This window comes from Arvicanthis niloticus, chromosome 16 (assembly GCF_011762505.2).
Source record: "Arvicanthis niloticus isolate mArvNil1 chromosome 16, mArvNil1.pat.X, whole genome shotgun sequence".
NCBI classification, from domain to species: Eukaryota; Metazoa; Chordata; class Mammalia; order Rodentia; family Muridae; genus Arvicanthis; species Arvicanthis niloticus.
In genome coordinates, this window is record NC_047673.1 from 59,978,659 (window position 1) to 60,005,956 (window position 27,298).

General features: G+C 50.5%; 1 protein-coding gene across 24 annotated transcripts in view; it reads left to right on the forward strand.

Moving 5' to 3' along the window:
• The window catches only part of Myo9b (myosin IXB), a 90,068-nt gene that overhangs the window by 43,300 nt on the left and 19,470 nt on the right, over positions 1-27,298 (forward strand). For 6 of the 24 annotated variants that reach the window (XM_076914398.1, XM_076914374.1, XM_076914382.1 and 3 more), the window contains exons 4-21: positions 5,597-5,659; positions 6,611-6,710; positions 6,945-7,045; positions 7,693-7,822; positions 9,959-10,048; positions 11,965-12,081; positions 12,686-12,820; positions 14,873-14,994; positions 17,213-17,354; positions 17,573-17,777; positions 18,210-18,291; positions 19,349-19,438; positions 19,676-19,690; positions 21,282-21,395; positions 23,186-23,225; positions 25,114-25,236; positions 25,963-26,043; positions 26,465-26,575. In XM_076914398.1, coding sequence (XP_076770513.1) covers positions 5,597-5,659; positions 6,611-6,710; positions 6,945-7,045; positions 7,693-7,822; positions 9,959-10,048; positions 11,965-12,081; positions 12,686-12,820; positions 14,873-14,994; positions 17,213-17,354; positions 17,573-17,777; positions 18,210-18,291; positions 19,349-19,438; positions 19,676-19,690; positions 21,282-21,395; positions 23,186-23,225; positions 25,114-25,236; positions 25,963-26,043; positions 26,465-26,575 — 1,861 coding nt within the window. The remainder of the gene's footprint in view (positions 1-5,596; positions 5,660-6,610; positions 6,711-6,944; positions 7,046-7,692; positions 7,823-9,958; positions 10,049-11,964; positions 12,082-12,685; positions 12,821-14,872; positions 14,995-17,212; positions 17,355-17,572; positions 17,778-18,209; positions 18,292-19,348; positions 19,439-19,675; positions 19,691-21,281; positions 21,396-23,185; positions 23,226-25,113; positions 25,237-25,962; positions 26,044-26,464; positions 26,576-27,298) is intronic. The other 18 variants (XM_076914386.1, XM_076914392.1, XM_076914389.1 and 15 more) reach the window with 11 other exon arrangements.

The following is a 27,298-nucleotide window of genomic DNA, read 5'->3' on the forward strand; positions in this document are numbered from 1 at the left end:
GTCTCCTCAACTCTCTCTAGAATCTTCTCCATGCTCTCCTCGTCCCCCTGGCTGAAAGTGGATCCAGCCCTGTTGTCTCCCCTGCTCAGTCATTTTATTGACATTAGGAAAAATAAATGGGGAGCAGTGCTTAGACTCCACGGGGACAGGAGAGTCTTAGAGTGAGCATCGCAGTGCCATGTCAGATTGCAACCAGACATGAGACAGAGAAATCAGCATTTGAATGATGCAAGAATACTCTTCCCACAGTGCAGATAGTTCACACTGGTCATGGAAGGGAGGGGCTGAGTCTCTGGCATCTTTTCCTCACACCCTCCCACACTAGGCAGGTTCTGCTGAGGGTGCCGATTGAGAGCCCTTGATAAAGGTCAGGTTGGTTCTGGACCCTTGTTACTCAACAGTCTCTGCTTGGCCTCAGCCCCCACATGCCCTTCTGGGCTTCAGCTGTAGCATGAATTCTGCCACCTGAACTGGGTGCCCATGTACACAGCTGGCACACATTCTCCATCATGGCATCTGGGTCATGGGCCATAAAAATCTCCTCTCTTTCCAAGTAATGAGAGTGTACATTCTTGCGGGCCTTGGGGTCATTATTAGGGTAAATTCAGGCTACTGGAAGCCAACACTGCAGTACAGTGACAGTTGATCCCATAACCAAGATTTCTGCTGCGGAGCTAACAGGAGAGAGTGTGTTCAAGAGAGTCAGGACCTGGCAGGGCAGTGAGGATGGCATGGATCTCATCCTACTGTTACAGTGCCATACTACTTCAGACTTACAAATCATTTACTTTGGAATTTTTTGCTTCTAAATTTCCAAGCTTGGGTAACTAAAACCACTAAGACCGAACATGAAACCAGATAAAAGAAGTACTTGGCTAGGTTGCATGCACAATCTGTCAGTACTGCTGGCCCTTACCTGTGGGTGCAGCCTCGCTGCTGCAGGCTCTCAGCAAGTTCAGGGCTGGTGGACCTGGTGACTAGATCTCTAGATCAGCTTTTCTCTTCAGGGCTCAGTAGGCTGCCCTGCCGCTGGCCCACAGCCCTGCCCTGCTCCAGTGTTGCTGATGGAATTCCCACGTTGATCGCCATCCATGTTCTGGCCTAGCTTCCTGGCCTCTGAGGCTGCTACTGCCTTGTGGCACATGAGCTGCAACCCAGAGCTGCCTTTGCCCACTGTGTCTGCTCATATTTCTGTCACTGTTTCTTTACAAAGCCAAGGGTCAGGGCACATCTGAGCATGGCCCAAGTTCCCCATTCCTGAAGTTTTAGCTTTCTATGTGTGCAGATCGTCTCAGAGGGGCCTCTGCACTCACAGGACCCCTTGCTGGCCTCAGATCTTTAAAACCAAAAATTAGGGGCGGGCTGCTCTTGCAGAGGATCTGAGTTAAATTCCCAGTACCCACATGCAGCTCACACCTGACTGTAATTCCAGCCCCGAGGATCCAACGCCCTCCATGGACACTGCACTCATGTGGTACACAGATACACACAGGTAAAACACTGATACACATAAAATTAAATTAAATTCAAAATCTCAAAAACTGGGTTGTTGTCTGGAGTGGAGCCCCTGCTTAGAATCTAAATAAGAAACCACCAAAAACTAGGGAAAGAGACCTGGACAGCTTGTTCCAGCAAGTGGTAACCTGTGTCCACATAGTTGGCCTGTCCTCTGCTGAGGCAAGGTGACCACCTACCCCTGGACACTAGGAGAAAGGAGGACATTGATATAAGAGTCTGACCATATGAATCTGATTTTACAAGAGGGGCCAAAACTGAATGGCTGAAGCTAGAGAAGGAAGTGTTTGTGTGACCCAGCACTCAAGAGGCAGAGGCAAGGGGATTACGAGTTCTAGGCCAGCTTTGACCACCAAGAGTCAATCTGGGAGGAAAGCCGTGATTGACAGATAGGCTGGATCAGACTGGCCTTGGGCTGTCTAGGGCTGTCTTGATTTCCTCTCTAAGTTGTTATTGGTCATATTGGGGTTATACCTTTTTTTTTTTTAAAGGAGCTAGAAATCAATCTTTGTATTATTTACCTTATTTTAAATTGTTTTGGAATTATTTATTTTATTTGCATGGGTGTTTTGCCTGCCTGCATGTCTATGCACCATGTACATGTAGTACCCACAGTGGCCAGAAGAGGGTGTTAGATCTCAAGAAGCTGGATTTACAAATAGTTGTGGGAATGGAACCCAGGTCCTCTGGAAGAGCAGCTGCTCTTAAATGCTGTCTCTTCAGCTTCTTCTGAGGCAATGCCTTCAGAACCTGCCCTGTACTCTGAGTTTCCCCGTAGGCCTGCAGGCTTAATGGCACTGTCCTACAGAGGCAGGAAGATCTCATAAGAATTCAGGTCCAGCCTGGTCTACATACTGAATCCCAGGACAGACAGGAGCACACATGTCTCACAACAACAGAAGATAAATAAAATTAAAAATCAGGCTCAGGTGAAGAAGTCCACAGACCAGTAGCTGTGGAGAAAACTGGTTAGGACTCTTCTTTCCCATAGCTCCTCATCTGTCATCAGGAACTATTGCACCCACGCTAGTGTGTGGGAGGATTCCCAGAAAGTGCCTAAGATGGTGCCTGGAACACCACAGGTCCTCAGGGAACACTCATTGTTAACTCCTGAAGCCCAAGCATCCAAGATGTTGTGGGTTCGAAAAGTCAGTGAGCAGCAGGGCTGGAAGGTGCATGCATGCCTGTGCTTTGAGGGCTATGCCCCACTCAGAACTGAAGATAGCCTGTCGAGGACCTAAGAGGTCCTGGGAGATGGCAAAGATGCTAAAATGCTCTGTGACGTGAGCATCAGGGTTTGAATTCCCAGAATACACATGAAGGCTGAGCACTGGCACTTGGCAGCTGCCTGTCATCCTCATGCTCGTGAGGCTGAGAGGAGAGGTCCCCAGAGCAAGTCAGCCAACTAGAAAGGCCAAATGGGTGAGCTCAGTGAGACCCTGCCTAAGTATATAAGGTGGAAGGGGATCCAGAAAGACTCGAGATTTCCACATGCACAGACACCCACATACACACATGTATCAGCCCCCCCCCCCCCCACACACACACACGATGTAACCGAAAGACTATGTGCTGGAAGGGTGTGTGGTACACTGTGATGCCTGTGTACTCTGGATTCCGTCCCTACTTCTTACCACTGACTGTCAATGCAGATCAGTCACTGGAAAGAAGGCCAAGGCAGCTCAGCATGGAAACACCAGCTGCTCCTTCAGAGGGCCTCTGAGAATTGGTTCTCAGCACCTACATGGCAACTCACAACCATCTGTAACTGTAGTGCCAAGGGACATGACACCCTCTACTGGCCTCCTCAGTCACCTATATGCATAAACATATAAATACACAAACACAGAAGATTCAAAATAAAAACAAAATATTAAAGTAAATACTTAGAAAATGTCAAAATAATTGTAATCCCTAGTGTTTGGAGATGAAGGGGACTCCAGCTGCATCAGTGTCAAGCCTGGGCTTTAAGGACTCTGCAGTCCCTGTCCCCATACCTCATGGGTCCCCTGAACTGAACTGGGAGGAAAAGTAGCTCTAGAAAGGCAAACGGTGTGGACACAGCCAGGGACCCATGTGTCAGATATCCCTGCTCTTCAGCAGAGGGGAGGGTGGGGGCAGCCAGGGCCGTGGTTCAGTGGGTAGAGCACTGGCCTCACGAACCTGACAACCAGAGTTCCATAGCCACAAACCCATGTGAAAAGCCAGTCGTGGTGTTATCTGTTGTCCCCACACTCTACAGAGAGAGAGATGGGATTCAGAGAAGACAGAATCAGCCAGAAGCTGCGAGCTAGACAGCCACAAACAGATGCATGCAATTCCAGTTAGCTGTCCTTCTCACCTGACTGAGCCGATCGGTGAGGACAGCTGTGATTGACAGTTAGCCTGGATCTGACTGGCCCTGACTGTCTGAGGCTTGTCTCGATTCCCTCGAAGTTGCTGTTGGTCAGAGTGTTTTATCCCAGCAGTCTAGGACAAATATTCTGCCTCAGCAAGGGAGAAGACAAGGCATTCCCGGCCACCCCCACGCATGTCACACATGTCACCCTTACACATGTCACATCAAGTGAGGGAATGGGTGCAGTGCAGCCGTAGAGTGCCTGCCTGGTGAGTGCAAGGACTGCCTTGTGCTTTCATATACAGCAATACAGAGCTCAGTAATCAGACCAACAGCCCAGTAAGAAAATAGGAAAGACTGAAACACAAGACACAGGGCCACGCCTGCTCTACAGAGAGCTCTAGGATGACCAAGGATACACGGAGAAACCTTGACTTCAAAAAAACATAAAAACCAGGGTCAGGAGTACAGCGCAGAGTTCTTAATATATGAAGCCAGATCCTTCACCAGAGAAAAGAAACAAATCAAACTTTACGTTCAGCTTTCTAACTTTATTTGAGTGTGTGTATGCATACATACTTATGTGCAGGTAGTCAGGGGACAACCTTCTGGAGCTGACTTCCTTCTTCCACCCTGTGGGTCCCAGGCACCAAACTGAGGGGCAGCCATGGCAGCCACTGCCTTTACATGCTGAGTTACCTCATGAGCCCAGTGGTACCTTAAATATGAGCTGCCTGTTGTCATCCTGTCAGGGAACAGCCAGGGCATGAAAATCACCACTGAGTTTACACTGGAGTAGCAGATGCCTGAAACAGCTCAACCGGCTTCCTGAGGATCTTGCTGTCCCCCCTCAACATTTTGCTTCCTTCACTTGCCCAGAGTGCTCTGCCTGTCTGGTGTCTATGTAGCATGCTCAACAGTGTCTGCCAGGTCACAGTGGTCAGCTGATTTCCTGGTTCTTAGTTTGAAGCCGGAGCAGGGGTGATCTTCAGGGCGTTTGTAGGTAGCTGTTTACTTACATGGTACCAAAGGCTGTTAACATGCACCAGGCAGCACCGTGGTCACTAGGCCAGAGCAGAGATGTGGGTGAGGAATGAGGCTCCATTGGTAGAAAGGCCACCTAGTGCCTGTTAAAGCACAGGGCCTTAGGTTCTATCCTGAGCAGTACAGAAACCCTGCATGATGCATGCCTGTTATCCCAGCTCACAGAACAAATGGTTGATGAGAAGCAGGAGCTGAAGACCACATTCAGCTACACTGTGAAACTCGCATACCAGAAAAAACTGGGTCTCAGCTCAGCAGAGTGTGGGTAGCTGCATGTAAAGCTGGGTTCCATGCCTCATCTCAACACTCAGAAGATTCAGGGAAGGGATCAGGCAACTCCTCTTTCTCCTCTACACAGCAAGTTAGAGACGAACCTGGGCTATATGAGAACCTGGGTGAAATGAAGGAAGAAAGAACAACCATATACTATCCAAGTCAAGGTCTTGGCTTAGACATAAATAAGGGCCATAGAACCCTACAGTAAGGAGCTGGGGGCGCGCCTCGGGAGTGCAGACGTGCCTAGAGTTGCCCAGTGAGGGCTAGAAGAGTGGCTCAGTGCTAACAGTGTTCCCTTTAAATGTATGCTTCTTGATTTCATCATCAGTTGAAGCCAAAAACTCAAGAAATATCAAGAAATACATTTTAGTGTTGACTAAAATGTAATATCTTATTTTTCTCTTTTTTCTTCTTTTATGACAGAGCTGTTGTAGAAAAATACCTTCTTGAAAAGTCTCGCCTGGTTTCCCAGGAGAAGGATGAGCGGTAGGGCATAATTTATTTCTTCTGTTTTAATGTGTATGGGTGTGTTGCCTGAGTGTCTGTAAGTACACTGCCTGTGTGCCTGGTAACCTGGGAGGTCAGAAGAGGGCACAGGGGATTGTTAACCAGCGCGTGGGTCCTCTGTAAGACTAGCCAACTCTCCAACACTCGGGATGTGGTGTTTGGCTCAATACAGTCCTGCTGAAGCTTTGGCCTTCACAGGTGAAGTAAGCCTGTGGGCCTCTAAGCGGAAGCCATGGTTGGAATCTAAGTTTCCCCTCTCCTTCTCTTCCACACACTCGCTGCTGTGGGCACTGCTGTGGGTTCCAACCCTGCACCCATTACAGCCCACCCTGAGTTGATGCCCCAGGCTATTCAGTGTCATCTGGAAATGTGTCCTGGTAACACCTCAGGATCCACCTGAGGCAGGAGGATCTCAGGTTCCAGGCCAGGCTGAGCTTAAGGGTGAGGTCCTGTCTCCCAGCAGTAAACCAGTGTCAATTAGTCGGTGAGACTCCTGTCCCAGCTCTACTCACCTGAGAAGCTCCCACTTCCTAACAATACTTAAAACTTTTATATTTTTTTATTAAGGCAGGGTTTTTCTGTATGGCCATGGTCTCCTTGAACTCACTTTGTAGACCAAGCTAGCCTCAAACTCACAGAGATTCTCCTGCCTCTGCCTCCAGAGTGCTTGGTGTTTTAGGTGTGCACCATCACATTGGCCATTACTATTTTTTGTAACTATATTTTCAAATCTCTTTATTTCAGTGTGTGTGTGTGTGTGTGTGTGTGTGTGTGTGTGTGTGTGTGTACGTGCACTTGGGTCCTCTGGCTTGGCAACTGGTGCCTTCACCAGCTGAGCCATACCCCTCACCCTGTAACATTTTGATGTACCCTTTCCTCTGCTGTGGCCTGGCTGGACACTGACTTTCTCTCTCTGCTGGTCACCCACAGGAACTACCATGTGTTTTATTATCTGCTGCTGGGTGTCAGTGAGGAGGAGCGCCAGGAATTTCAGCTGAAACAGCCTCAAGACTATTTCTACCTCAACCAGGTAAACAGCTACAGCCATGGCGCCACCACTGCACCCAAGGCTGTCTGCCACAGAGCGGTCAAAGGCTGCCAGCCTGGCCGTGCTAGGCCCTAGCCCAGCCCTGAGCACACACACACACAATGGCCGCCATTCATTCCCAGCCCTGGCTCTCCTCCTGTCCATCCTGAGTCACCCTACTCTCTGCCCTCCCTCCTGGCTGGACGTGCCCAAGTGCCCACACCTTTTATTTTTCAGCATAACTTGAATATTGAAGATGGAGAAGACCTCAAACATGACTTTGAAAGGCTTCAGCAGGCCATGGAAATGGTGGGCTTCCTACCCGCCACCAAGAAGCAGTAAGTAGGCTACTGAGCCACCTGGTGACAACCAGTTCCTCTGGAGCTCTGACTGGCAGCTCCATAGAGAGTAGGTGGTGTCCCATGTAGCCATGAGCTGGGAGGCGGCTGCTCAGACCAGTTGACAATGTGCACAGCCGCCATCCATACACCAGAGAAACTTTAGGCATGAAGGTTGTATGTTCAGGGTCAACCTCTGCTGCATAGTGAAGCCTAATCTCAAAGAATTAAAGGCAAAAGAGAGATGGTTGAAAGTTCAACACTAGCCTGATCTCCATAGTGAGTTCAAGACCAGCCAGAGCTAAAGAAAACCCTGTCTATTAGCAAACACAAACAAGCAAAACAGTTTAAGTTTGCATGATGTGCTGTAGATACTTTCAGTGCTTGGGAAGATGTCAGGTAAGACTAGCCTGGGCTACATAGCTTGATCTCTCTAAACCCAGCAGGACTAGAGTGCCATAGGTAGCAGGTGTGAACCTTGGGTTCTGTCTGCAGCACTGTCGTAGCCAAGTGTGATGGCACTGGCAGCAGGACTGGGAGTGGGTACAGGAGTGTGAAGGGGCGAGCATCCTCAGCCAGGCTGCACAAAGCTCTACAGCAGAAACAGGTACAGATGACACAGACTACATAACCTCTTCCTCTCCCAGGATCTTCTCTGTCCTCTCAGCCATCCTGTACCTTGGCAATGTCACCTACAAGAAGAGAGCCACAGGCCGGGATGAAGGCCTGGAGGTTGGGCCCCCGGAGGTGTTGGACACCCTATCCAAGCTCCTGAAGGTACCTCCTGTCTCCATCATCCTTTCTTGCCCTTGTTTCCTGGCTACACAGTGGGACAGCCTGCCTAGCCCAAGACAGTGGCAGCCTCTCAGTACAGGGGACAAGTGGGGAACTTCTGTCTGCTGCCTGCTTCCTCATGTCATCTCTGAGATGTCTCCTTCTTGCTGCTGTCTGTGTCTGTCTGTGTATGTGTGTCTAGCTACATACACTGTGTAGTAGGAGAGGTGCTGGGTTCTACTCTTCCAGAGGGTGGAGCTCAGTCCTTACCACCCTCATATCTGCCGTGACTGCAGCTCCAGGATACTAGAAGTCACTGACTTCCAAGGTCTCCTTCATTCACACAAGCATAGCCACACAGACAAAATTAAATGTAAAGAAATGAAACCATAATTTTCTGGGCTAAGGCTGTAACCCTGGTGGCAGAGGGCTTGTCTAGTGTGCACAAACCCTCTGTTGCATTCTAGCACCACATAAAACTGATGTGCTGGCACACACTTGTCAGCCCTGCACTTGCAGGGAGATAAGTTCAGGGCCTGCCTGAGCTCTGTGAAACCCTGTCTCCAAAAACACAAATTGGGGGCTGGAGATGCTCAAAAGGCAAGAGCACTGGCTGTTCTTCCAAAGGACAAGCACCCCACAACCAATCCCAGGGACCTGACACCCTCTTCCGGCAGTCTCGGACATCAGGCATGCATGTGGTGCACATACAGACATTTAGACAAAATACCCATGTACACAATTTTTTAAAAATTTTTTAAAGATTTATTTATTTATGTATCCACTATTGTTCTCTTCAGACACACCAGAAGAGGACATCAGATCCCATTGCAGATGGTTATGAGCCAATGCGGTTGCTGGGAATTGAACTTAGGACCTCTGGAAGAGCAGTCAGTGTTCTTAACCACTGAGCCATCTCTCCAGCCCGTACACAATTTTTTTAACAACCAAATTTAAAATACAGAGTTTGGGGTTAGATGTGGTGGCACAGGCCTGTTATTCTGGCCACCCAGAGACTGAGGCAGGAGGCTCTAAGTTCAAAACCTACCTAGGCACCTCAGTGAAGACCCCTGACTCAAAATGAGTATGACAGGCTGGGGATGTGGCAGTGACAGATCCTGTGTCCCTCTCACTGTACCAAACTCATAAGCCTGCATATGCAAATACAGCTAGAGGCTGGTGTGAAGTCAAGTTCCTATTCCATGTATAGCCAGTCTCTGCTGGTTCTCATCTAGGGAGACTTTTGTGTCAAGAAAAATTGTTCATACAACTGGGTTCACTGCTGACACCTAGTGGCTGGAGGTTGAAGTGCTGCCCCAGCCTTCAGTGCAGAGCATGACTAGTCCAAGGGTTTCCTTTTTTAAAACAAACAAACAAACAAACAATAAAAAACAAAACAAAAAAAAACACTGCTGGTGACAGAACTGCAGGGCCTGGAGCCGGCTAGGTGAATCTTCAATCTTGTGCTGCTGAACCAGCGAGGTCTATTGCTCACCTTTCTGGGTTTTTTATTTATTTTTTACATAGTCTCACTCTAGCTGGCCCAGAACTCAGATCTGCCTGCCTCACCTCCTGAGTTCTGGGATTAAAGGCATGCACCACCACAAATGGTCTTGTGGGGAGGGGGGGTGCTTTTAGGTTTTATTTTTATTTATTTTTATTTTTTTAGTTTTAATGTTATTTACCTGCTTATTCTTGAGACAGGTATGAGCTTACTCTGTAGCTTTGGCTTGCCTGGATCTCACTGTGTAGACCAGAGTGGCCCTGAACTCAGAGATCCCCTGCCTCTGTATCCCCAGTTCTGGAATTTAAAGTAAGCCACCACAGTTTGGGAACTGGTTGTTTATTTTTGTTTGTTAAGATTTTTTTCACTTTGTGTGTGTACATGTAGGTGTGTTTATGTACATAGTAGGCAGTTTTTCACTTTGTGTGTGCACATGTAGGTGTGTTTATGTACATAGTAGGCAGTTTTTCACTTTGTGTGTGCACATGTAGGTGTGTTTATGTACATAGTAGGCAGGAGGGGCCAGGTTTCTTGGAGGCCCTTCCCAGCCTACCCTCTGCGGTTGACCCTGCCTCCCCGAGTTCTCTAGATAAGTGCCTCACCTTCCCATCCTTCTCTCCCAACCCTGGACATAGGTAAAGCGGGAGACCCTGGTGGAGGTCCTAACCAAGAGAAAGACGGTTACGGTCAATGACAAACTCATCCTGCCTTACAGCCTCAGTGAGGTAAGTGTGAGCTCAGGCCAGGGCTTCAGCCCTGCAGAACCAGAGCCACGTGTGCAGCTCCTGCCAAGCCACAAAGCAGAGGCATCCAAACAGTCCCTCTGCACACACACCAGAGAGCTTGATGTGTGAGTTGGGTACAGTGTGAGATTAGCAGTAATGCCTCGTCAGAAAAGCCTAGAAATAACAACCGCAGCGTACCAGTCACAGGGGCATGGCCTCATGGCTCAGGATACGGATGTCTTCTATAGTTCATCTTCTCGCTTTAAGGAAGTCTTTTTCAGCTTATGTTAACTGCCAGCAATTACTTTAAAAAAATTTTTTTTTTTGGTTAAGGACACTTTTACTCTATAGCACAGGCAGGCCTTAAACTTGAAACAACCTCCAGGGTGACCGGAGGGAGCATGCCACTGTGCCCCACTGCCCAGACCATCACTAGATAGCATTATTCCTCATTGAACTCAGGCACTGCAGTCCAGGGCAGTGGTTGAAGACTGAGGGACTAGTTGGCAGGTAGCAATTCACCCCTAGATCCACTGGATAACTAGATGAGGGCTGACCCAGATGAGGTGCAGGATCTCAAGATGCATCAAGGCTGCATCACAAGTGTTCAGAGTTTTTTAGAGTAGAGTTGTTAATTTCTGAAATTTTCTGATATAGGTAGTTCCAGATATCCGAAAGTATAGATAAGGGAGGAGCCAGAAATGGAACCTGAGGCACTCCCTCTGTGTTTCCAGATGCTCAGTGGCCATGCCACTCCAGCATGCTCTGAAACAAACCTGTCCCCCAATTAGGTTTTGTAAATAAAGTTTTATTGACATTGCCATACTCATCATTTACATCCGGTCCAGTGCTGCTTCTGGCTGCAGCTGCAGTGCTTAGTAGCTACAACAGAGTCCTTCAGGCCCCAAAAGCTGAGCGCATCAACCACTTGCCTTGTTTGGAAAAGAGGTGACTGACCCCTGTGCTTGAGGTGGCCTTTCTGTGACCCTCAACCCATAGGTCTCTGTGCCATCCTCTCCACTTGCTGTTGTGTTCTCTTCCTGGTACATTCCCCTTAGCTCTTGACATGTCCAGAGTATTGTGGCTTGCAAATTGAATTTGGATGGCACCAGGAAAGGACCTGATAGCGGGGTGTAGGAAGCTCCCTATGGGAACCCTGCCCAGGGGAATCAGCTTACATTTCCAGCAGGCACCATGGACAGTGAGCCTTTGTGGGCCAAGGTACCTCTTGACATGACTTGACCTCTCTGCAGTGCGCCCAATCCATGTGTAACTCAGGTGTCCCCCAGAGAGGCTGTGTAAGCAAGAGTCCCCAGCAGAGGCAGCATTCTCTGTGGTGACATTGCCATGACAACCAGGAAAGTCAAAACCAAAGGGACATGTCTGGCAGTTGGAGGCAGATGTCTGCATGCATGGGTTGAGGGACGGAATAGGCACTCCTGCAGGGGTTCTGAGAAGCACTTCCTCGGTGGTCCCACGGCTGTGTGGTTGGTACCCATGCTGTGTACCCATGCTGTACCCATGCTGTGCTGCAGCCCCAGGCTCTGAACCTCCACAGCTGCTGTGTCCTGGGGCCAGTTGTAGGATTAAGCAGACTGCAGCAGGAAGAAGGTGAAAACCCTGGTTTAGGGGTAAGGATGGCACAGTCATAACACACCTGTACATGAGACCCCAGATTCAGAGCCAGTGACAAGCCAGCTGTGATGACACCTATCTGCAATCCCAGCCCATGATGGGGTAGAGGCAGTAGGATCAGTTGTTTAATTATCCTTGGCTACATGGGAAGTTTGAAACCAACCTGGGCTGTGTGAGACTTTGTCTATAAAAATAAGACAAAACTAGGTCCTGACTCTCAGCACCACAGCCTGCACCTGGCATGGTTGCCCGCCCCAGGTAAGAAACCTCTCTGTCCATAGGCCATAACTGCACGAGACTCCATGGCAAAGTCTCTGTACAGCGCCCTGTTTGACTGGATTGTGCTGAGGATCAACCACGCCCTCCTCAACAAGAAGGACATGGAAGAGGCTGTTTCTGTGAGTGGCCAGGCCCTGAGCTGGGCAAGAATAAACCCCGACCTTGGGACAGCCGTGGAGGCTAGGAACCCGTGGGATCTCTGCAAACACCAGAACTGGCAGAGGACTCTTGTCCTCTATAGCAGGCAGCAGTTTTTAGCCTATGGGTCCTGTATCAGATCTCCTGCATATCAGATATTTACGTTACAATTCCTAACAGTAGCAAAACTACAGTTATGAAGTAGCAGTGCAATAATTTTATGGTTGGGGTCACCACAACACGAGGAACTGTAGTAAAGGGTCACAGCACTAGGAAGGGTGAGAACTTCTGTTCTACAGGAACCCAGGCCTCTTCACTCCATGCCTGGAAGTGTGATAAGCTAGGTTTCACCCCCAGCAATGCCAGCATGCAGGCACCAGGTTCTAGGTTCCACCCAACACTTATTGGATATGTGCAGGCCTGGTTCCATCAAGAAGTAGTAAAGGAACCATTTGTAAAAAAAAAAAAAAAAAAAAACAGTGGGTACCAAGCTGGTCAGGACAACACATCCCCACTTATGTAGCCCCTCTCAGGAGGGCTAGTCTTCCCAGGAGGCCCTGGCTATAACCACACCTTGTCTCCCAGTGCTTGTCCATTGGCGTCCTGGACATCTTTGGATTTGAGGACTTTGAACAGAATAGCTTTGAGCAGTTTTGCATCAACTACGCCAACGAGCAGTTGCAGTACTACTTCACCCAGCACATCTTCAAGCTGGAGCAGGTGAGAGCGGATACCTATTCCCCACCCCAGCCTAGCCATCACCCTGAAAGTCAGCGGTGTCCCTTAGTATCAGCAGGGCAGGGCCTGGGGGCCACAGGTTCCCCAGACTCCAACGCTATGTCCTTGAACTCAGTGCCATGCTCAGCTGCCCCTGCAGCAAGGCAGCACATTCCGTCGTGTCATTTGTGTGAGTCTCTAGGTGGTCAGAGCATGTCCCCGTGTTCTTTTCCTTTTACCATGTAGCCTTTCTGAGGACACAGGACCCACGGGTATGGGCGGCAGCCACATGCACATTCTGTAGCCACATCTGCCTCCTCTGAGGCTCTGTCCCACTTACACACCTACATTCCTCCCCCCACCTCACCCCTCGGGCTCTGTAGACCTTCCTGCTTTCTGTCTTTATATATTTGGTGACACTCCAGTCCTTGGTCAGTAGAGTCATACAGTTCATTCACTTCTGCACTAAGTTAGGAGAATGGCCACCATTCTCATCCCTGTTCAAGTGTCAGCATCCCATTCCTGTGTAAGGCTGAATAATATTTCAGCACGTGGCTGGACTATGTTGAATTTATGCAGTCACCCACAGATTTTATATTTTGACTTGTAAAAAAACATGTACAAGTCTCCAGTCACACCGAAGGGGAGAATTGCTGGAGCCTGCCACAGCTTTCCGAACTGTCTGAAAGACGGTCTTTCTGTCCAGTTTATAGGGCACCATCTCTCTGTTGCTCATGTAGCCTGAGGGGATCAGCTGGGCTGGACCTGGCTTCTTCTCTGGCTCATACACACTGCCACACCAGCCCTGACATCTTTCTGCATTGCAACGAAAAGTTGAGAACCCAGGTGGACACCAACTTATTTGCTCAAATGGAGAAAGTTTCTCCTTGCCTGCTTTGAGACTGGGTCTCATGCAGCCCAGGCTGGCTTTGATCTCACCATTAGTGAAGATGGCTATGAACTCCTGGTTCTCCTGCCTCAGACTTCTTTGAGTACTAGGTGACAGGTGTGCACCACTCTTAAGTCCTGCCACTAGAACAAGAGTGAGCAGAGCCAGCTCTAAAGCATGCAGTTTGCTGGTGTCAGTGATGACTGACTTATGTGTCCTGTCTTCCTTGCACATGGCTTTGCTCTTTGTTGCATGCCATCCTTCCTCCATGTGACACATAGGGGAAACCAAGCCTGAGAATGTTAGAAAGAAGTCTGCTTACTTCACTGGGTTTCAGGCTATTAGGTCCCTGCTTCAGCAGATGAGGTTCAAGCTAGAAAGCATGTGGTTAGAAACCAGAACAGAGCTGCCATGGCAGAAACACTTGTCGCCGGGCTCTGAGAAGGCCAGATGGGCAAGAATTCATCCTTGGGTATGTAGTGAGCTCGAGACCAGGCTGGGCTACGAAAAATTGCCACAGCGCTGTGCATTGCTCAGCACGTGTGAACAGGTGTGCTTACATGGATGTGTGTTCCCTCCTACGTGGCCAGCACGTATCCAGGGATCGTGAACAGTCCAATGTGCTTTTTAGGTTTTAAATTTGTGTGTGTACATACGTACATATGTGTGTACATACATACATACATACATCATGCATACAAGCCCGTGAGTGGAAGCCAGAGGACAGCTTGCCCCATTGGTTCTCTCTTTTACCATGTGGTTCCCGGTTATCAGCTGAGGTCATCAGGCTCGACAGCAAGCCCCTTTAAATGTGGAGCCATCTTGTTGGCTGCCAACCAGCTTTGAATGGAAACACTTTTTTCCACAAATTATATCCACAGTGGGAATGTTTAGACTTGGTATTGTCATGATTCCTTCAGCAGGAGAGCAGCGTCATTTATACTGCAACAGGAGTTATAATTCATGTAGATGTCAGGAGAGCTGTAGGTGTGTGGCTCAAGAGTAGAGCCCCTGCCTAGAATCCCCAGTGAGGGAATGAGGGTATCTCAGAGGTGGTGCCCCTGCTGAGCTTGTGAAAGGCCCTCAGTTCAACCACACCGTGAGCAAGGAATCCCTTTCTGAATCCAAGGCAGTGAGTACCCTCCTTAACCTTCCTCGCCTTGCAGGAGGAATACCAGGGTGAGGGCATCTCGTGGCACAACATTGACTACACCGACAACGTGGGATGTATCCACCTCATCAGCAAGAAGCCCACTGGCCTCTTCTACCTGCTGGACGAGGAGAGCAAGTGAGCATCCCTACCCCATCTGTTCCGCCAGTGTGGGGACAAGTCAGGTTTCCTGAGCTGCTCAGCTTCTCACATTCATCTTTCGAGTCCCTGGGCATCACTTCTGCCTAGGGCTTGTCCAGGATGCTCTGTAAACGGCAGGCACATGGCTCACCTGTGCTGGCTGAGTACATCTTCAAGGGTGCTCGGCACGAGCCGCTCACTATACCCTGAGCAGGACTAGGGCTGTGCACAGCCGGCAGTGTGTGCCCTGGGAACAGGGAGGGAGGCATCTCGGTCACCCAGCTGCCCTCGCAGAAATCAGGTGGCCTTGACTTTGTTGCTGTGGCTATGATGACAAGTCTTTTCTCTCTCATGGTCCTGGACACTGTATACTCCAAATCAAGAGACTATCACAGGCTTTGTGTCCCACTCCATGACAGGTTCCTCTGGAAACAACAAGAGAGACCAGAGAAGCTATCCCTGTGCTGAGGCAGGAGGCTCCTCACCATACAGATGCCAAGAAGTAGAGAGGCAGATGAAGCTCCTGCCTGCTGTGGCCAAAACCCTAGGTTCCATCCCTAGCACCACATAGTGTACCTGTTCTTCTAGCACCTGGGAGATGGAGATAGGAGGATCAGGAATCCAAGGTTGTTCTTGGGTACATCTTACATCAAGGCCAGCCTGGGCTACATAAGACCCTGTGTCAAAAACAGAAGCCAAGAGACGGCATAAAGTTCCAGAACCCCCTACAGCCTTTTATCCTTGGCATCCTGATTCCTCCCACAATGCCCAGCTCCTGAGAGTCCTAGCACCCTGCTGCAGACCTGCCTGCACCTGAGAGTCCTAGCACCCTGCTGCAGACCTGTCTGCACCTGAGAGTCCTAGCACTCTGCTGCAGACCTGTCTGTACCTTAAGTCAAATCTCCACCCAGGGAAGCAGAGCTCAGACAGGAGAAAAGGAGCCAGCACTTGACTGGCAGCTGCACAAGCTCGGCTCTGTCTGCAACACCTGAGAACAAGAGCTAGGAGCAGGTGCTGTGGCTGCCTGCTACAGGCAGTGTGACAGGGCAGTCATGTGTCAGGCTGTGGTATATTTATTAGATGTGGTGTATTGTTCAGCGGCAGGGATGGCAGGCATGCACTGTGCATGCAGAAGTTAAGAAACCTCTTTGTTGACTTGTTTCTCTCCTTCAGTCATGTGCCTCCTGGAACTCAGGTCATCAAGCTTAGTACTGAGCCGTCTCGCTGGCTTTGACTTGAGTTTCCTGAAACAGCCATGTTAACATTTATCACTGCAGCATTTTTTTTTCTTTCCTTTGTATGTGTGTGTGTGTGTGTGTGTGTGTGTGTGTCCATGTCCCAAGGCAGTGAGTGCCCCAACTCCCAGACCTTCTTTCCAACCTATGTGGTTGTGTCTTCCCTACCAGACAGACCTCCTCCCCCACCCAACTGTCCAGCTGTGGAGCCCCAGGGCTGGGCATCTGCCACTGCCTGTGTTTCCAGTGAGGCTGGGACCAATAACGTGTGCCAAAACCCAGGGCAGTGTTTCCTTCCCTGGGGCCAGAATAGCCAGGTGCAAGCAACCTCTTGCTTGCTCCATCTGCCTCCCTCCAGGGGCAGATCAGAGCCTGCCTTTGCCTGTTAGGCCGTGCTCATGCTCCTGTGAGGAGCAGGTACCTGATGACACAGCTCCAGGGCACTTATCCAAGTGCATGTAGATCCACAGCTAGAAGCTCTGCTGTGGGATCTGAGATGCTGCATGGGAGATTGATAGAAGCCAGCAAATCTGGTCAGCAGTAGAGGGGAGGGCAAAGTCAGCCTATGGGGTATATGAGGGGTCAGGAGGCCCAACACTTTGTTAACCCTGTAGTCCCACATTTGTCACATGGATGTGTCCAGTACATGGTGAGAAGCTGACAGTGGGCCAGCTAGATAGCTCAGTCAGTTTTAACAATGACTGCCAGCAGGATCTGCCTGAAGATCTGAGTTCAGTCCCCAGGGTCTACAAGGTGGATGGAGAAAACCAACTCTTACAGGCTGTCTGACCTCCAGATATGCCAAAAGCGTGTGTGTGTGTGTGTGTGTGTGTGTGTGTGTGTGTGTGTGTGTGTGTGTGTATTTGCGTGTGAGCCCATGCCTGTCACCAGCCTCCCCTCAGCAGCCCAGGTCCCTTTTCACTTTGCTCTCAGTGTGGGCTCTTAGCTGAGTGTGTCCATGTGTCCACTCCTATCCACAGCTTCCCACATGCCACAAGCCACACTCTGCTTGCCAAGTTCAAGCAGCAGCATGAGGACAATAAGTACTTCCTGGGCACACCAGTCCTGGAGCCTGCCTTCATCATCCAGCACTTCGCAGGCAGAGTGAAATACCAGATCAAGGTAGGCTCAGCCCAGTACCCACTATTCTCTGACCCTTTGCTGTTACTCAGTTGGGACAGCACATTCTGGGGTGCTTGGAATCATCCCAAACTCCAATGCCAGTTGAGCCAGGATTGCAGAGTGTTACTGGGACCCATCTGGATACAAACCTGTCAGCCCTTTACTCCTTGGGCATCCATGGGCTCTGAGGGGGTGACCAACCACTCCTACCTCACCAGGACTTCCGGGAGAAGAACATGGACTACATGCGGCCTGACATCGTGGCATTGCTAAGGGGCAGTGACAGCTCCTATGTGCGCCAGCTCATCGGCATGGACCCGGTAGCTGTGTTCCGCTGGGCTGTACTTCGGGCAGCCATCAGGGCCATGGCTGTACTGCGGGAGGCTGGGCGCCTGCGTGCAGAGAGAGCAGAGAAGGCAGCAGGTAGGGACTGAAGGGCTGCCCTCCCTGGTGCCAACCCTGGGAATAAACAACATGGTTGCCAGGCAATGACAGTGCATTCTAAAGCTGCGTGGAAGGCAGTCAGCAAAATCATGACTTTGGGGCCAGATTGAAGTCAGTGAGACTCTGTGTCCAGGACTAGAGAGAGTTACGGTGCAGCAGCAAGTAGCTCCCCTGCCCAGGATTCCCTCGTGGAGACTTGGGGGCAAGGCATGGGGTAGAGCCCCTGCCTAGAGTCCCCCGTGGGGGCTGGGACTTGGTTGGGTAGAATGCATGCATAGCATGTAAAAGGTCTTGGGTTCAGATCCAGTTTTCTCAAAAGAAGAAAAGAATTGACTGCTTATTCCACAGAAGTAACACCTCAGTGCTGGGAGAGACCTTGCCAAACAGTGTGTGCTCACTCTTTGTACCCAGCAGGTATAAGTAGCCCTGTCACTCGAAGTCACATGGAGGAGCTACCAAGAGGAGCCAATACCCCTTCAGAAAAACTGTACCGGTGAGGGACACTTAAGTTTGTTCCACCCCAACCCTGTGAGGTGTCATTGTTTACACTGCTGTGGAGCCTTATACGGCCATCCAGGGTCCTTATGGCCCTGAGGAAGCCCTCAGGTGGCTGAATGGCCTCAAAAGGCCCTGAACAGAAAAAGAAAAGCCCTTGCTTGGACCTTTCTGTACCCCAAAAGGTGGGTCCTGGGATGGCATCTGCACTGGGGAGGAGGAGTCAGCACAGAGGATGCCTTCAGTCCCCGGGCTTGAGAGGGTAAGGGACCTTTGCAACTGCAGAGTAACACACTGGGGAACAGATGGTCTCCCAGCCTGAGGGAGGCGGCACTGTAAGCTGGACTCTGAAGTCCTGCCTTCTGTCTCAAGGGCTGAGAAGAACAGGGATGCTTCCTCCCTTAGTACCTTCTCCTAAGTTTTCCTTCAGTCATTGGGGAGGCACTTAGTGAGCCTGGGCAGTGACCCGGGCCCTCCGCTTGGCTCCAGGAAGGTATAAAAGTGTGTATGAGCTGAGTTGGGGGTGCTGGCCTGTGCTTGCAGCTGATTGGGGGACTGAGGTAGAATTGAAAGACCAAGGCTGACCTGGGCTGCAGAAGGAGACCCTGCAGAAAGTAAAAGGTGCACGTCTGTGTTGTGGCACTTGCCTTGCACAAATGAGCCTCTGGGTTCTCTTTCCTGCACATAACTTGGCATGTGGCAGGCCAGCCATGCTCAACAGCTGCCAGAGGAAGTCCCAAGTCAGGAAAGCCGTGTCCCAGCAGCCTTGGAGCAAGCACCAAGCAACCCTTGGATACGGAAACTGTCAAGGCAGGCATGGTTGTATACACCTGTCTTCCTAGATATGCACTAAAAGCCTAAAGCAGAAGGACTGTGACTGAATCTATCTGGGCTGCTGAGCAGGGCCCTGAGCCAAGTCAGGTGTTAGGATCCTGCAGGGACCATATAAAGGAGAGGCCTCAAACCACACAGTGTCTCCATGTAAGTGGCCCACACCTGGCTAAGCTGTGTCGGTGCTGTGTGTCTGCTGGCTTCACTGAGCTTCTCCCTTGCAGCTGCGCAGGGCTAGACTTCTCCTTTGAGCGCTCTGAGGAGCTGGATGTTAACGCTTTTGAGGACATCATGGCTTTCTATGAGAGCAGGAAGTAAGTAGCAGCCTTCGCACCAAGACCAGGGAGGCACAGGCCAGGGCCACCATCTGGGAGCTCAGAGCAGCATCCTTCCTGGAGACACACTGCCACTTTTGGCCAGGTCAGGGTATATGTGGAGCTGGTAGGAGCCCCTGCTCTGAGCTCTCTAGACAGGAAGGCTGCGCAGAAAGTAAAGGGACCCATTAACACTGTGTCACCCATGTCATTTTTTGCTCTTGTGCCTCCCTGGAGGGCGAGGGAGCGGAGGTAAGTATGGCATCCATCCGGGCACGAGGCATGGTGCATGTATCACAGTACGGGGGTGCACACAGGGCAACCTTCAGGCCAACTGTCAGAGCCTAAACATGCTTTTAAAATGACGGGAGTGAGGCTGGCAAGATGGCCCAGTGGGTAAAGGTGCTTGCCACAAGCCCTGCCCACCTCATCTGAATCCATGAATTGACATGGAGAGAACCTCTTCCTGAAGTTCACTTCTGACCTCCACACACGCACCCTCGGACACGCATACCTGCATCCACACACATGCATGTGCACACAAATACTCTCTCTCACAGGTACACACAGACACAAACACATACACACGCTCCCTCAGACACATGCTCACAAACATAAAGTTAAACAGTGAATAGCAAGTGAGAATCAGGCAAAGTTCAGTAGCGGCGCGTTTGCCCCGGGCGCGTGGGCCCTGGGCGCCATGCCGGCAAGCAAGCGTGTGGGCTTCCGAAGGGGCTCAGTGCTATTGCAGGGGACCCACCTGCCAGTGTTCCCATGGGCCAGCTCACAGTTAACTGTAGTTTCAGAGCCAAGTATTCTGACCCTCTCTTTCAGCCTTCATGGTCACCACACTCGTGTTCACGACTCCATAAGTATCTACACACTTATGCACATAGTTAAAATAAAGTTTTAATGACGAAAGTACCAAACCGTAGAAAAAAACAGTCAAGATGTCCCCATGTCTGGACAGATTGGTCCCTTGGGGTTAGAAAGAGGCAATGTGGCCACCAGCTGGGAAGTACCAGACAATGAGGGGTCTCTATGGGCACCAGGGAGATCAATTCTGGGCCATGCTCTACAGACCCATCCAATCTCATAAACATCACAAGATCCCAGCTGGCCAGGCAGCTCAGGAGACAGGTACTTGCTGCCACACCTGACACTCTCACATTTGCTCTCCAAGTCCCCACAGGATAGAAGAAAAACTGGTTACTTGGAGCTGTCCTCTGTTCTCCACACAGTGTGGCTTGTCCCCTGAGATACAAATAAAAGCCACTTTAAAAATAGAAGACCGTGGCACTTAAATGATGGCTCTGCAGTTTGGAGCATTAGCTGCTGGACTAGAGTCTGGATCCCAGCACCTACATGGGCTTTTCACAAATGCTAGTCACTCCAGGTCTAAGGCACACAGCACCTGCTCTGGCCTCTAGCATACCTAAGCACCTGTCCACATGCACGCACCCACGTGTATGATCGTCTGCACACTCATATACACACATGTGCACACACACATAAATAAAATTCTTTTTTTAAAAAAATCTGGGAAGGCAAATGTTAATTCTGTGAGTTCAAGGCCAGCCTGTTCAGCATATCAAGATCCAGGCTAGCCAGGGTCCTGTCATATAAGCCTATGGTCCCCTGAGCTTAGGAACAGTAGCTGTTCCTGGCCCAGTCCTCTCCCTCAGGAAGGACATGATGGTCACCCACCCTCACACCCCTTCCTCAAATGCATGTTTTGTCTCCTGTGGCCTGGGGACACCCTGATGGGCACTGGAACTCCAGGTGGTGGGATGCATTCTAACTGTTATTCTCTCTGTCACTGGGTCCCCTTCTGGCCCCCCAGCGATTTGCATAACCAAATCATCAAGAGCCTCAAAGGACTGCCATGGCAGGGCGAGGACCCGCGGAGGCTTCTCCAGTCCCTCAGTCGGCTCCAGAAGCCCCGCACCTTCTTCCTGTGAGTCCCCCAGCTCCTCTGAGTGCAGCAGCCACCACTGGCTGCTCCTCCTTCACATGATTGGCCACTAACGCTCCTCATCCCACCCCCAGCACTGCCTCACAGTCCAGCCTTCAGCCAGCCACTGCTGACCAGCCCTAAGGTCCCTGACAGCTCCCTGAGCTGAGCAGTGCTCCTCTGTAAGGAGGTTCCTGCTCTGCTGCTGACCGAGACCCTTCCACCCTGGCCAGCTTGCAGAACACAAGCCTCCGCTGCCTGGCCTTTGCCTGCTGTGACCTTGTTATGAAGCCCATGGAAGCAAGGAACATGCAAAGTTGGGGACCAGTCGTAGGCATGGGCCCCACTCTACTCCTATCATATTTTACTGAATTCCCTTGGGGTTCAGCATTTCTCTGAAAAAGGAGGTGATAAGTTTCAAGACCCTATGTTCTGACCTAGTACCACTGAGGTGACTTGTCAGGGCACCTGCAGTCACCATCCACAGTCTGGTTGAGAATAGCACTTGTGCCCAGAGGAGCCTTACTTTTTGGTCCTTCCCCCTAATCCCATCCTGGAGCCAGGGTCTCACCATGTTGTCCAAGCTGGCCTCCAACCCTCTGGGCTCAAGGATCCACCTCCAGGTGGAGAGAGATCTCCTTAGCACGTGAGAACACTTGCTGCTCTGTTGCTATCACCAGTGTTGAGTAACTTTCCTGAACTCCATCTTGAGGATCCCCTCCTCCAGCCTCCATGGGCACTGCACTTGTGTGTGCACATTTATACATACTTGAAGAAATCTTCAGAGAATCCTCCTGCCTCAGCTCTGGGAGCAGCTGGGGCTGCAGGCACTTGCCACCGTATCCTAATGTGATTTTTACATGTTTCCCTGTTGCTTTCTTTTAACCCACATTGAGATGCAGTTGAGGGCTGGGGTGTGGCTCAGAGACGGCAGAGGTTTAGCATCCACAGCACTAAGGCCTGAAAGCACACAACAGCTCCTGGCCACATGCATGGTGAGCAGGGTTCTTGAGTGCTCTAGCTTTCCATGTCATACTCAGATACCGTGGCACTTGCCCAAGCACACCCAGCCTGAATGAGGCGGAGGCAGGAGGATTGGGTTGGGATGGGGATGAGGTAGTGCATGCCTGTCATCCTGACACTGGGATGCTGGAGGCAGGAGGATCAGGAGTTCAGTTATTCTCAGCTACATATCACTTACAGTCCAGCCTGGGCTACATGAGACCCTGTGTCTTAAAAGAATTCCACTGTGAGACCACCCGAACCCTGGACCATGGATCTGGCTTCAGTTTTGTTTTGTTTTTTTTCCAGCATCAGAAACCCTGGAGCTGGGTGTGGCTCTGAAACAGGCCGTCTTCTCAGTATATAGAAGGCCTTGGGTTCCATCCCCAGCATGGCATACTAACAATAAATGCCCTGAAGACTATTAAGTGAGGAGCCACCAGGCCTTGTTCTTTGTAGGTCTCTGCTCCACCAGTGGAGAGCTGACATAGCAGTCAGTCGCTCAGTGCATCAGGGCACCTTAGGGCCTCGGTGCTGTGTGCTTGGCTGCTGGTTTACTTTATCACTGCTGCATATACCTGGAGCCTCCAGCACATTCTGCACCCTCAGAGGCAGCAGAGCCCTCAGTGTGGACCGCAGGAGCTCTTGGGAGTCTAGGGAACCGGTGGCGGCCTTGCTGCATTTGTCCTCTCTCTGTCTCTGGATCTAACCTGCAAGGCGTGGCTTGCTGAACTAACAAGACCCCCAGCTCTGTTACCCTCACATTCACACCATTTTTAATATTTTGACAGGAAGAGTAAAGGTATCAAACAAAAGCAGATCATTCCCAAGGTAAACCCGCACCCGCAGATGGCACCATCACACATGGCTTGAGAGCACCTTTCTCAAGTCACTCGGAGACAGGGAGGAGGGAGAGAAACACTGAGCTTCTGGGACCTCATTCCTTCTCCTGCTAACTCTCTCTCTAATACAAAGCTGGTGGCTCAGGTTGGGGAGCCCCTGCCTAGAATCCCCCAGTGAGGGCCTGGGGGCGTGGCTCAGGAGTAGAGCTCCTACCTTGTATCTCCCAGTGAGGGGCTGGAGATGTGTGGCTCAGGAATAGATCCTCGGTGTAAGAGTTCCCCAGTGAGGGGTGGGATGCAATCCCTGCTTAGCTTTTATCAGCCCCTGGGTTCCCAGCTCTAAAATCAGACTCCTTTCCTTACTATGACTTTGTAGTCGTTTGGGGTTTCATCAGAGTTGGACCTCCATGGGCTCCTTTACGCAGGAGCAGCTGAGGCACTCTGAGGAAGCTGTAAAGTGAGTGGGGGGAGGAGCCAGGCTCCACTCGTCTCAAGTCCGCCCTTCTAGTGTTCCAACTGGACCCCTGAAGGGTCCTGACCGCCCCAGAGTTTCTGCAAGCCACCCAGCATGAGTCACGTGCTGCCTGTGAGACACCTGTGGGACCAGGCAAGTGGCAGTGCCCTGCAGACTCTCAGTCTAGTTTTAGACACTATCTGCCCTCAGTGTTGACAGTGGGAAGTTCCCAGGACCTTTGGGTAATGTGGATGTGCAGACACCTCTGTCTACGGAGCCTAGGCACAACCTGCCACAGGCTGAACCTTCTCTGGGGGACTTAGAGACCCTTACAAAGTGACTTCACTGTGCGTGCCACTGTGCTGTGTTGAATAAGGATGAGACATGAGAGTCTGTGACAGGGTATAGGGCACACACTTGTCCCGCCCTGGAGACAAGGCTACTGTGGGCTATGGTCATCGGGAGCAAACAGGTGCAGTATGGAGTTTTTGTTGTTGTTTTGTTTTGTTTTAAATATGGTCAGTAGCTCTTGTCCAAAACTCTGTAGACAAGAAGCAGCTGATACTCTTGACTATTCGTAAGCATTCTGAGACATTTACATACATACAGCGAGGTGTTGAGATGGGATGCAATTTATATATGAAATGTGTTCCCTTCTCATCTTAGACTCAGCCTTCAATTCTTGCAAGTGCATATGTGCATGCCCAAAAGACTTGTCATATAGGGGCTGATGAGATGTCTCAGAGGGTAAAGGTGCTTGCTGCCAAGCCTGACCACTTGAGTTCAGTCCCTAGTAACCACATGGTGGAAGGAGAGAACCAACTCCTCCAAGTGGGTCTCTGATCTCCGCACATGCACATACACAATACAGTTTTTAAAAAATAAAGTTTTATTTTTAAAGTATAAGGTTATGCATAGCATTAGCATGTCTGTCACTCCTCTAGGAAGATATGAGGCAGGGGACTTGTTAGTTACAGGCATGGCTACAGAGCAAAACTGTCCCATAAATGAAAAGTTGAATGCAAGTGTTGTGACCACCTGTCCTCTCAGCATTTGGTAGATGGAGATGAGGAGCTTGAGGCCACTTTGGGCTATACGAGACTCTTTCAGGCGGAAAAAAAAATCACTATTGACTTGAAAGCCTGTTGGTTTCAATTTGGGGTGCAAAGGCATGGAATCCATATACCCTGGGAGCTGGTGGTTTGTGGTATAACAGGCCCCTATCCTGAGCAACTGCCATGGGAGATGTGGGTTCTGTCTGTCACCAACTCAAGCTGGCATGTGAGGTCTGAGGGACTTGAACCCTGGCCTCTGTTCTGAGAATGAGGATATGTGGAGGAGGGGGAATGGTGGGCAGTGGCCTGTATGCCAGCGGCCTCTGTAGGCTGTGGGGAGCAGGCCCAACCCTGTGTGTCTGTCCTAGAATCTGCTGGACTCTCGGTCCCTGAGGTTCATCATCAGCATGACACTGCACGACCGGACAACCAAGTCTCTGCTGCACCTGCACAAGAAGAAGAAGCCACCCAGCATCAGTGCACAGTTCCAGGTGGGTATTGTAGCTCAGCAGGGCCCTCCAAGTCGGTGCTATTCCAGGCCACATTCCCAAAGTGTGCTTATAGGTATGTGACATTATTTATGTGCCCTAGGTACAACATCACCCCTGTTTGAAAACCACCTAGATAAAAAGGGCATCACTAGTTAGCAAGTCAGTTGCCAGGGCTTTGAGCATGTTCTGAGGTCATAATTCTCTTTTTTTTCCCTGGCTTCCAGGAAACTCAGAAACATTTTTGTTGTTATCGTTGTTTGTTAAAACAGGGCCTTGTGTCCTCCAAGTCAGCCTCAGATAGTCAATAATGTTCTTACCTTAGCCTCCCAAGTGTGACTACATCTTTGTTCTTATGATACTGGGAATGGAGCCCAGGGCTCTCCGCTGATCTGTGGAGGCTGAGGATGTAACGTAGGTAACGTGCTTGCTTGGGATGTATTCAGCACCAGCCCTGCAGAAACAGAAAGAGGAAGGAAGGGGAGACAGCAGCTACCTCCATATTCCCCTCCAAGGCCGATGCACTGAGGTCTTGACTCTACTGCTTCACCCCTGCAAAATAGCAGCTGTGTAGTCCCCCACCCCAAAAGAGTCTTTGGTCAGCCATAGGCCCCCTACAGCTGGAGCTGCAAAGCCTTTGGTCAGCTTCATGCAGCAGCGGTGTCCTGGCCCTCCCCAGTGAGCCACACAGCTGGTCAGCAATCCCATGAGCATTCCTTTTTCCTCCAGACATCTCTTAACAAACTGTTGGAGGCACTGGGCAAGGCCGAGCCTTTCTTCATCCGATGCATCCGCTCCAATGCCGAGAAGGTAAGTGCAGGCCAGCGTGTGCAGGACCCTGTGGGTCCCACAGAGTAGGAAGGGCTCAGACCTTGGCCCCAGGCTAGGGGCTAAAAAGCCATAGAGGCAGGAACTGAGACTAGCACTCAGTGGGGAGAACCTCTATCCCACAAGAAACCCCAGGGCCCATCCACAGCACCATGTATGCTGGGTACATACTTGCCATCCCAGTACTGAGGATCAGAAGTTCACGATCATCCTTGGCTACAGAAGGGATGCAGGGTCGCCTAGGCTACATGAGATCCTGCCTCCAAAAAAAAAAAAAAAAAAAAAAAAAATGTTTGGGGCAGACGCTTTAACCACCAGGGGTGGCCAGATGCTGAGTGCGGTTGGGGAGCCCATCCATGTGGCAACCCACAGAGCCTCTGAGCAGTGTGCTCCTCCTTTGCAGAAGGAGCTTTGCTTTGACGATGAGCTGGTGCTGCAGCAGCTGCGCTACACAGGCATGCTGGAGACGGTGCGCATCCGGCGTTCCGGCTACAGTGCCAAGTACACCTTCCAGGTAGGCCACCCACACCTGCTCCCTCTGCCCTGCAGGGCAGGTCTCCTCAGCAGACCTGGCTTCCACAACCAAACCTGAAGATTCATGAGCTGATACCACAAGCCACAGTTGCCTTTGACTGACCATCTTTTTTTTTTTTTTTTAAGATTTATTTATTTTATTTATGAGTACACTGTTGCTGTCTTCAGACACACCAGAAGAGGGCATCAGACCCCATTACAGATGGCTGTGAGCCACAATGTGGTTGCTGGGAATTGAACTCAGGACCTCTGGAAGAGCAATCAGTGCTCTTAACCACTGAGCCAACTCTCCAGCCCTGACTGAGCATCTTCTAACCTGATGTTTTGACATGTTCCAGGTTTATTTGTTCAAATCTATTTTATATATGTATATGCACACATACACAGGTCAGAGCACATTTGGGGTGATCAGAGGACAGCTTGCAGGAGTCGGCTCTGTCCTCCCACCATGTGGGTCCTGGCTCTTGAAATCATGTCAGTCTTGGCCATCAACACTTTACCTACTGAGCCTTTCCATCCCCCTGATCCCAGTGAGAGCAATTCTGACAGTGCTATCATGACCAGTGGTGCCCAGGAGCAGGCAGGACTCTTTTTCTGCCTCCATTACTTAAAAGACAAATATCCATTGTACATGGCAGCTCATGTCTCAGCCCTCAAGAAAGGCAGGCAGGAAACTTGCTCACTGTGAGTTCCAGGCCAGCCT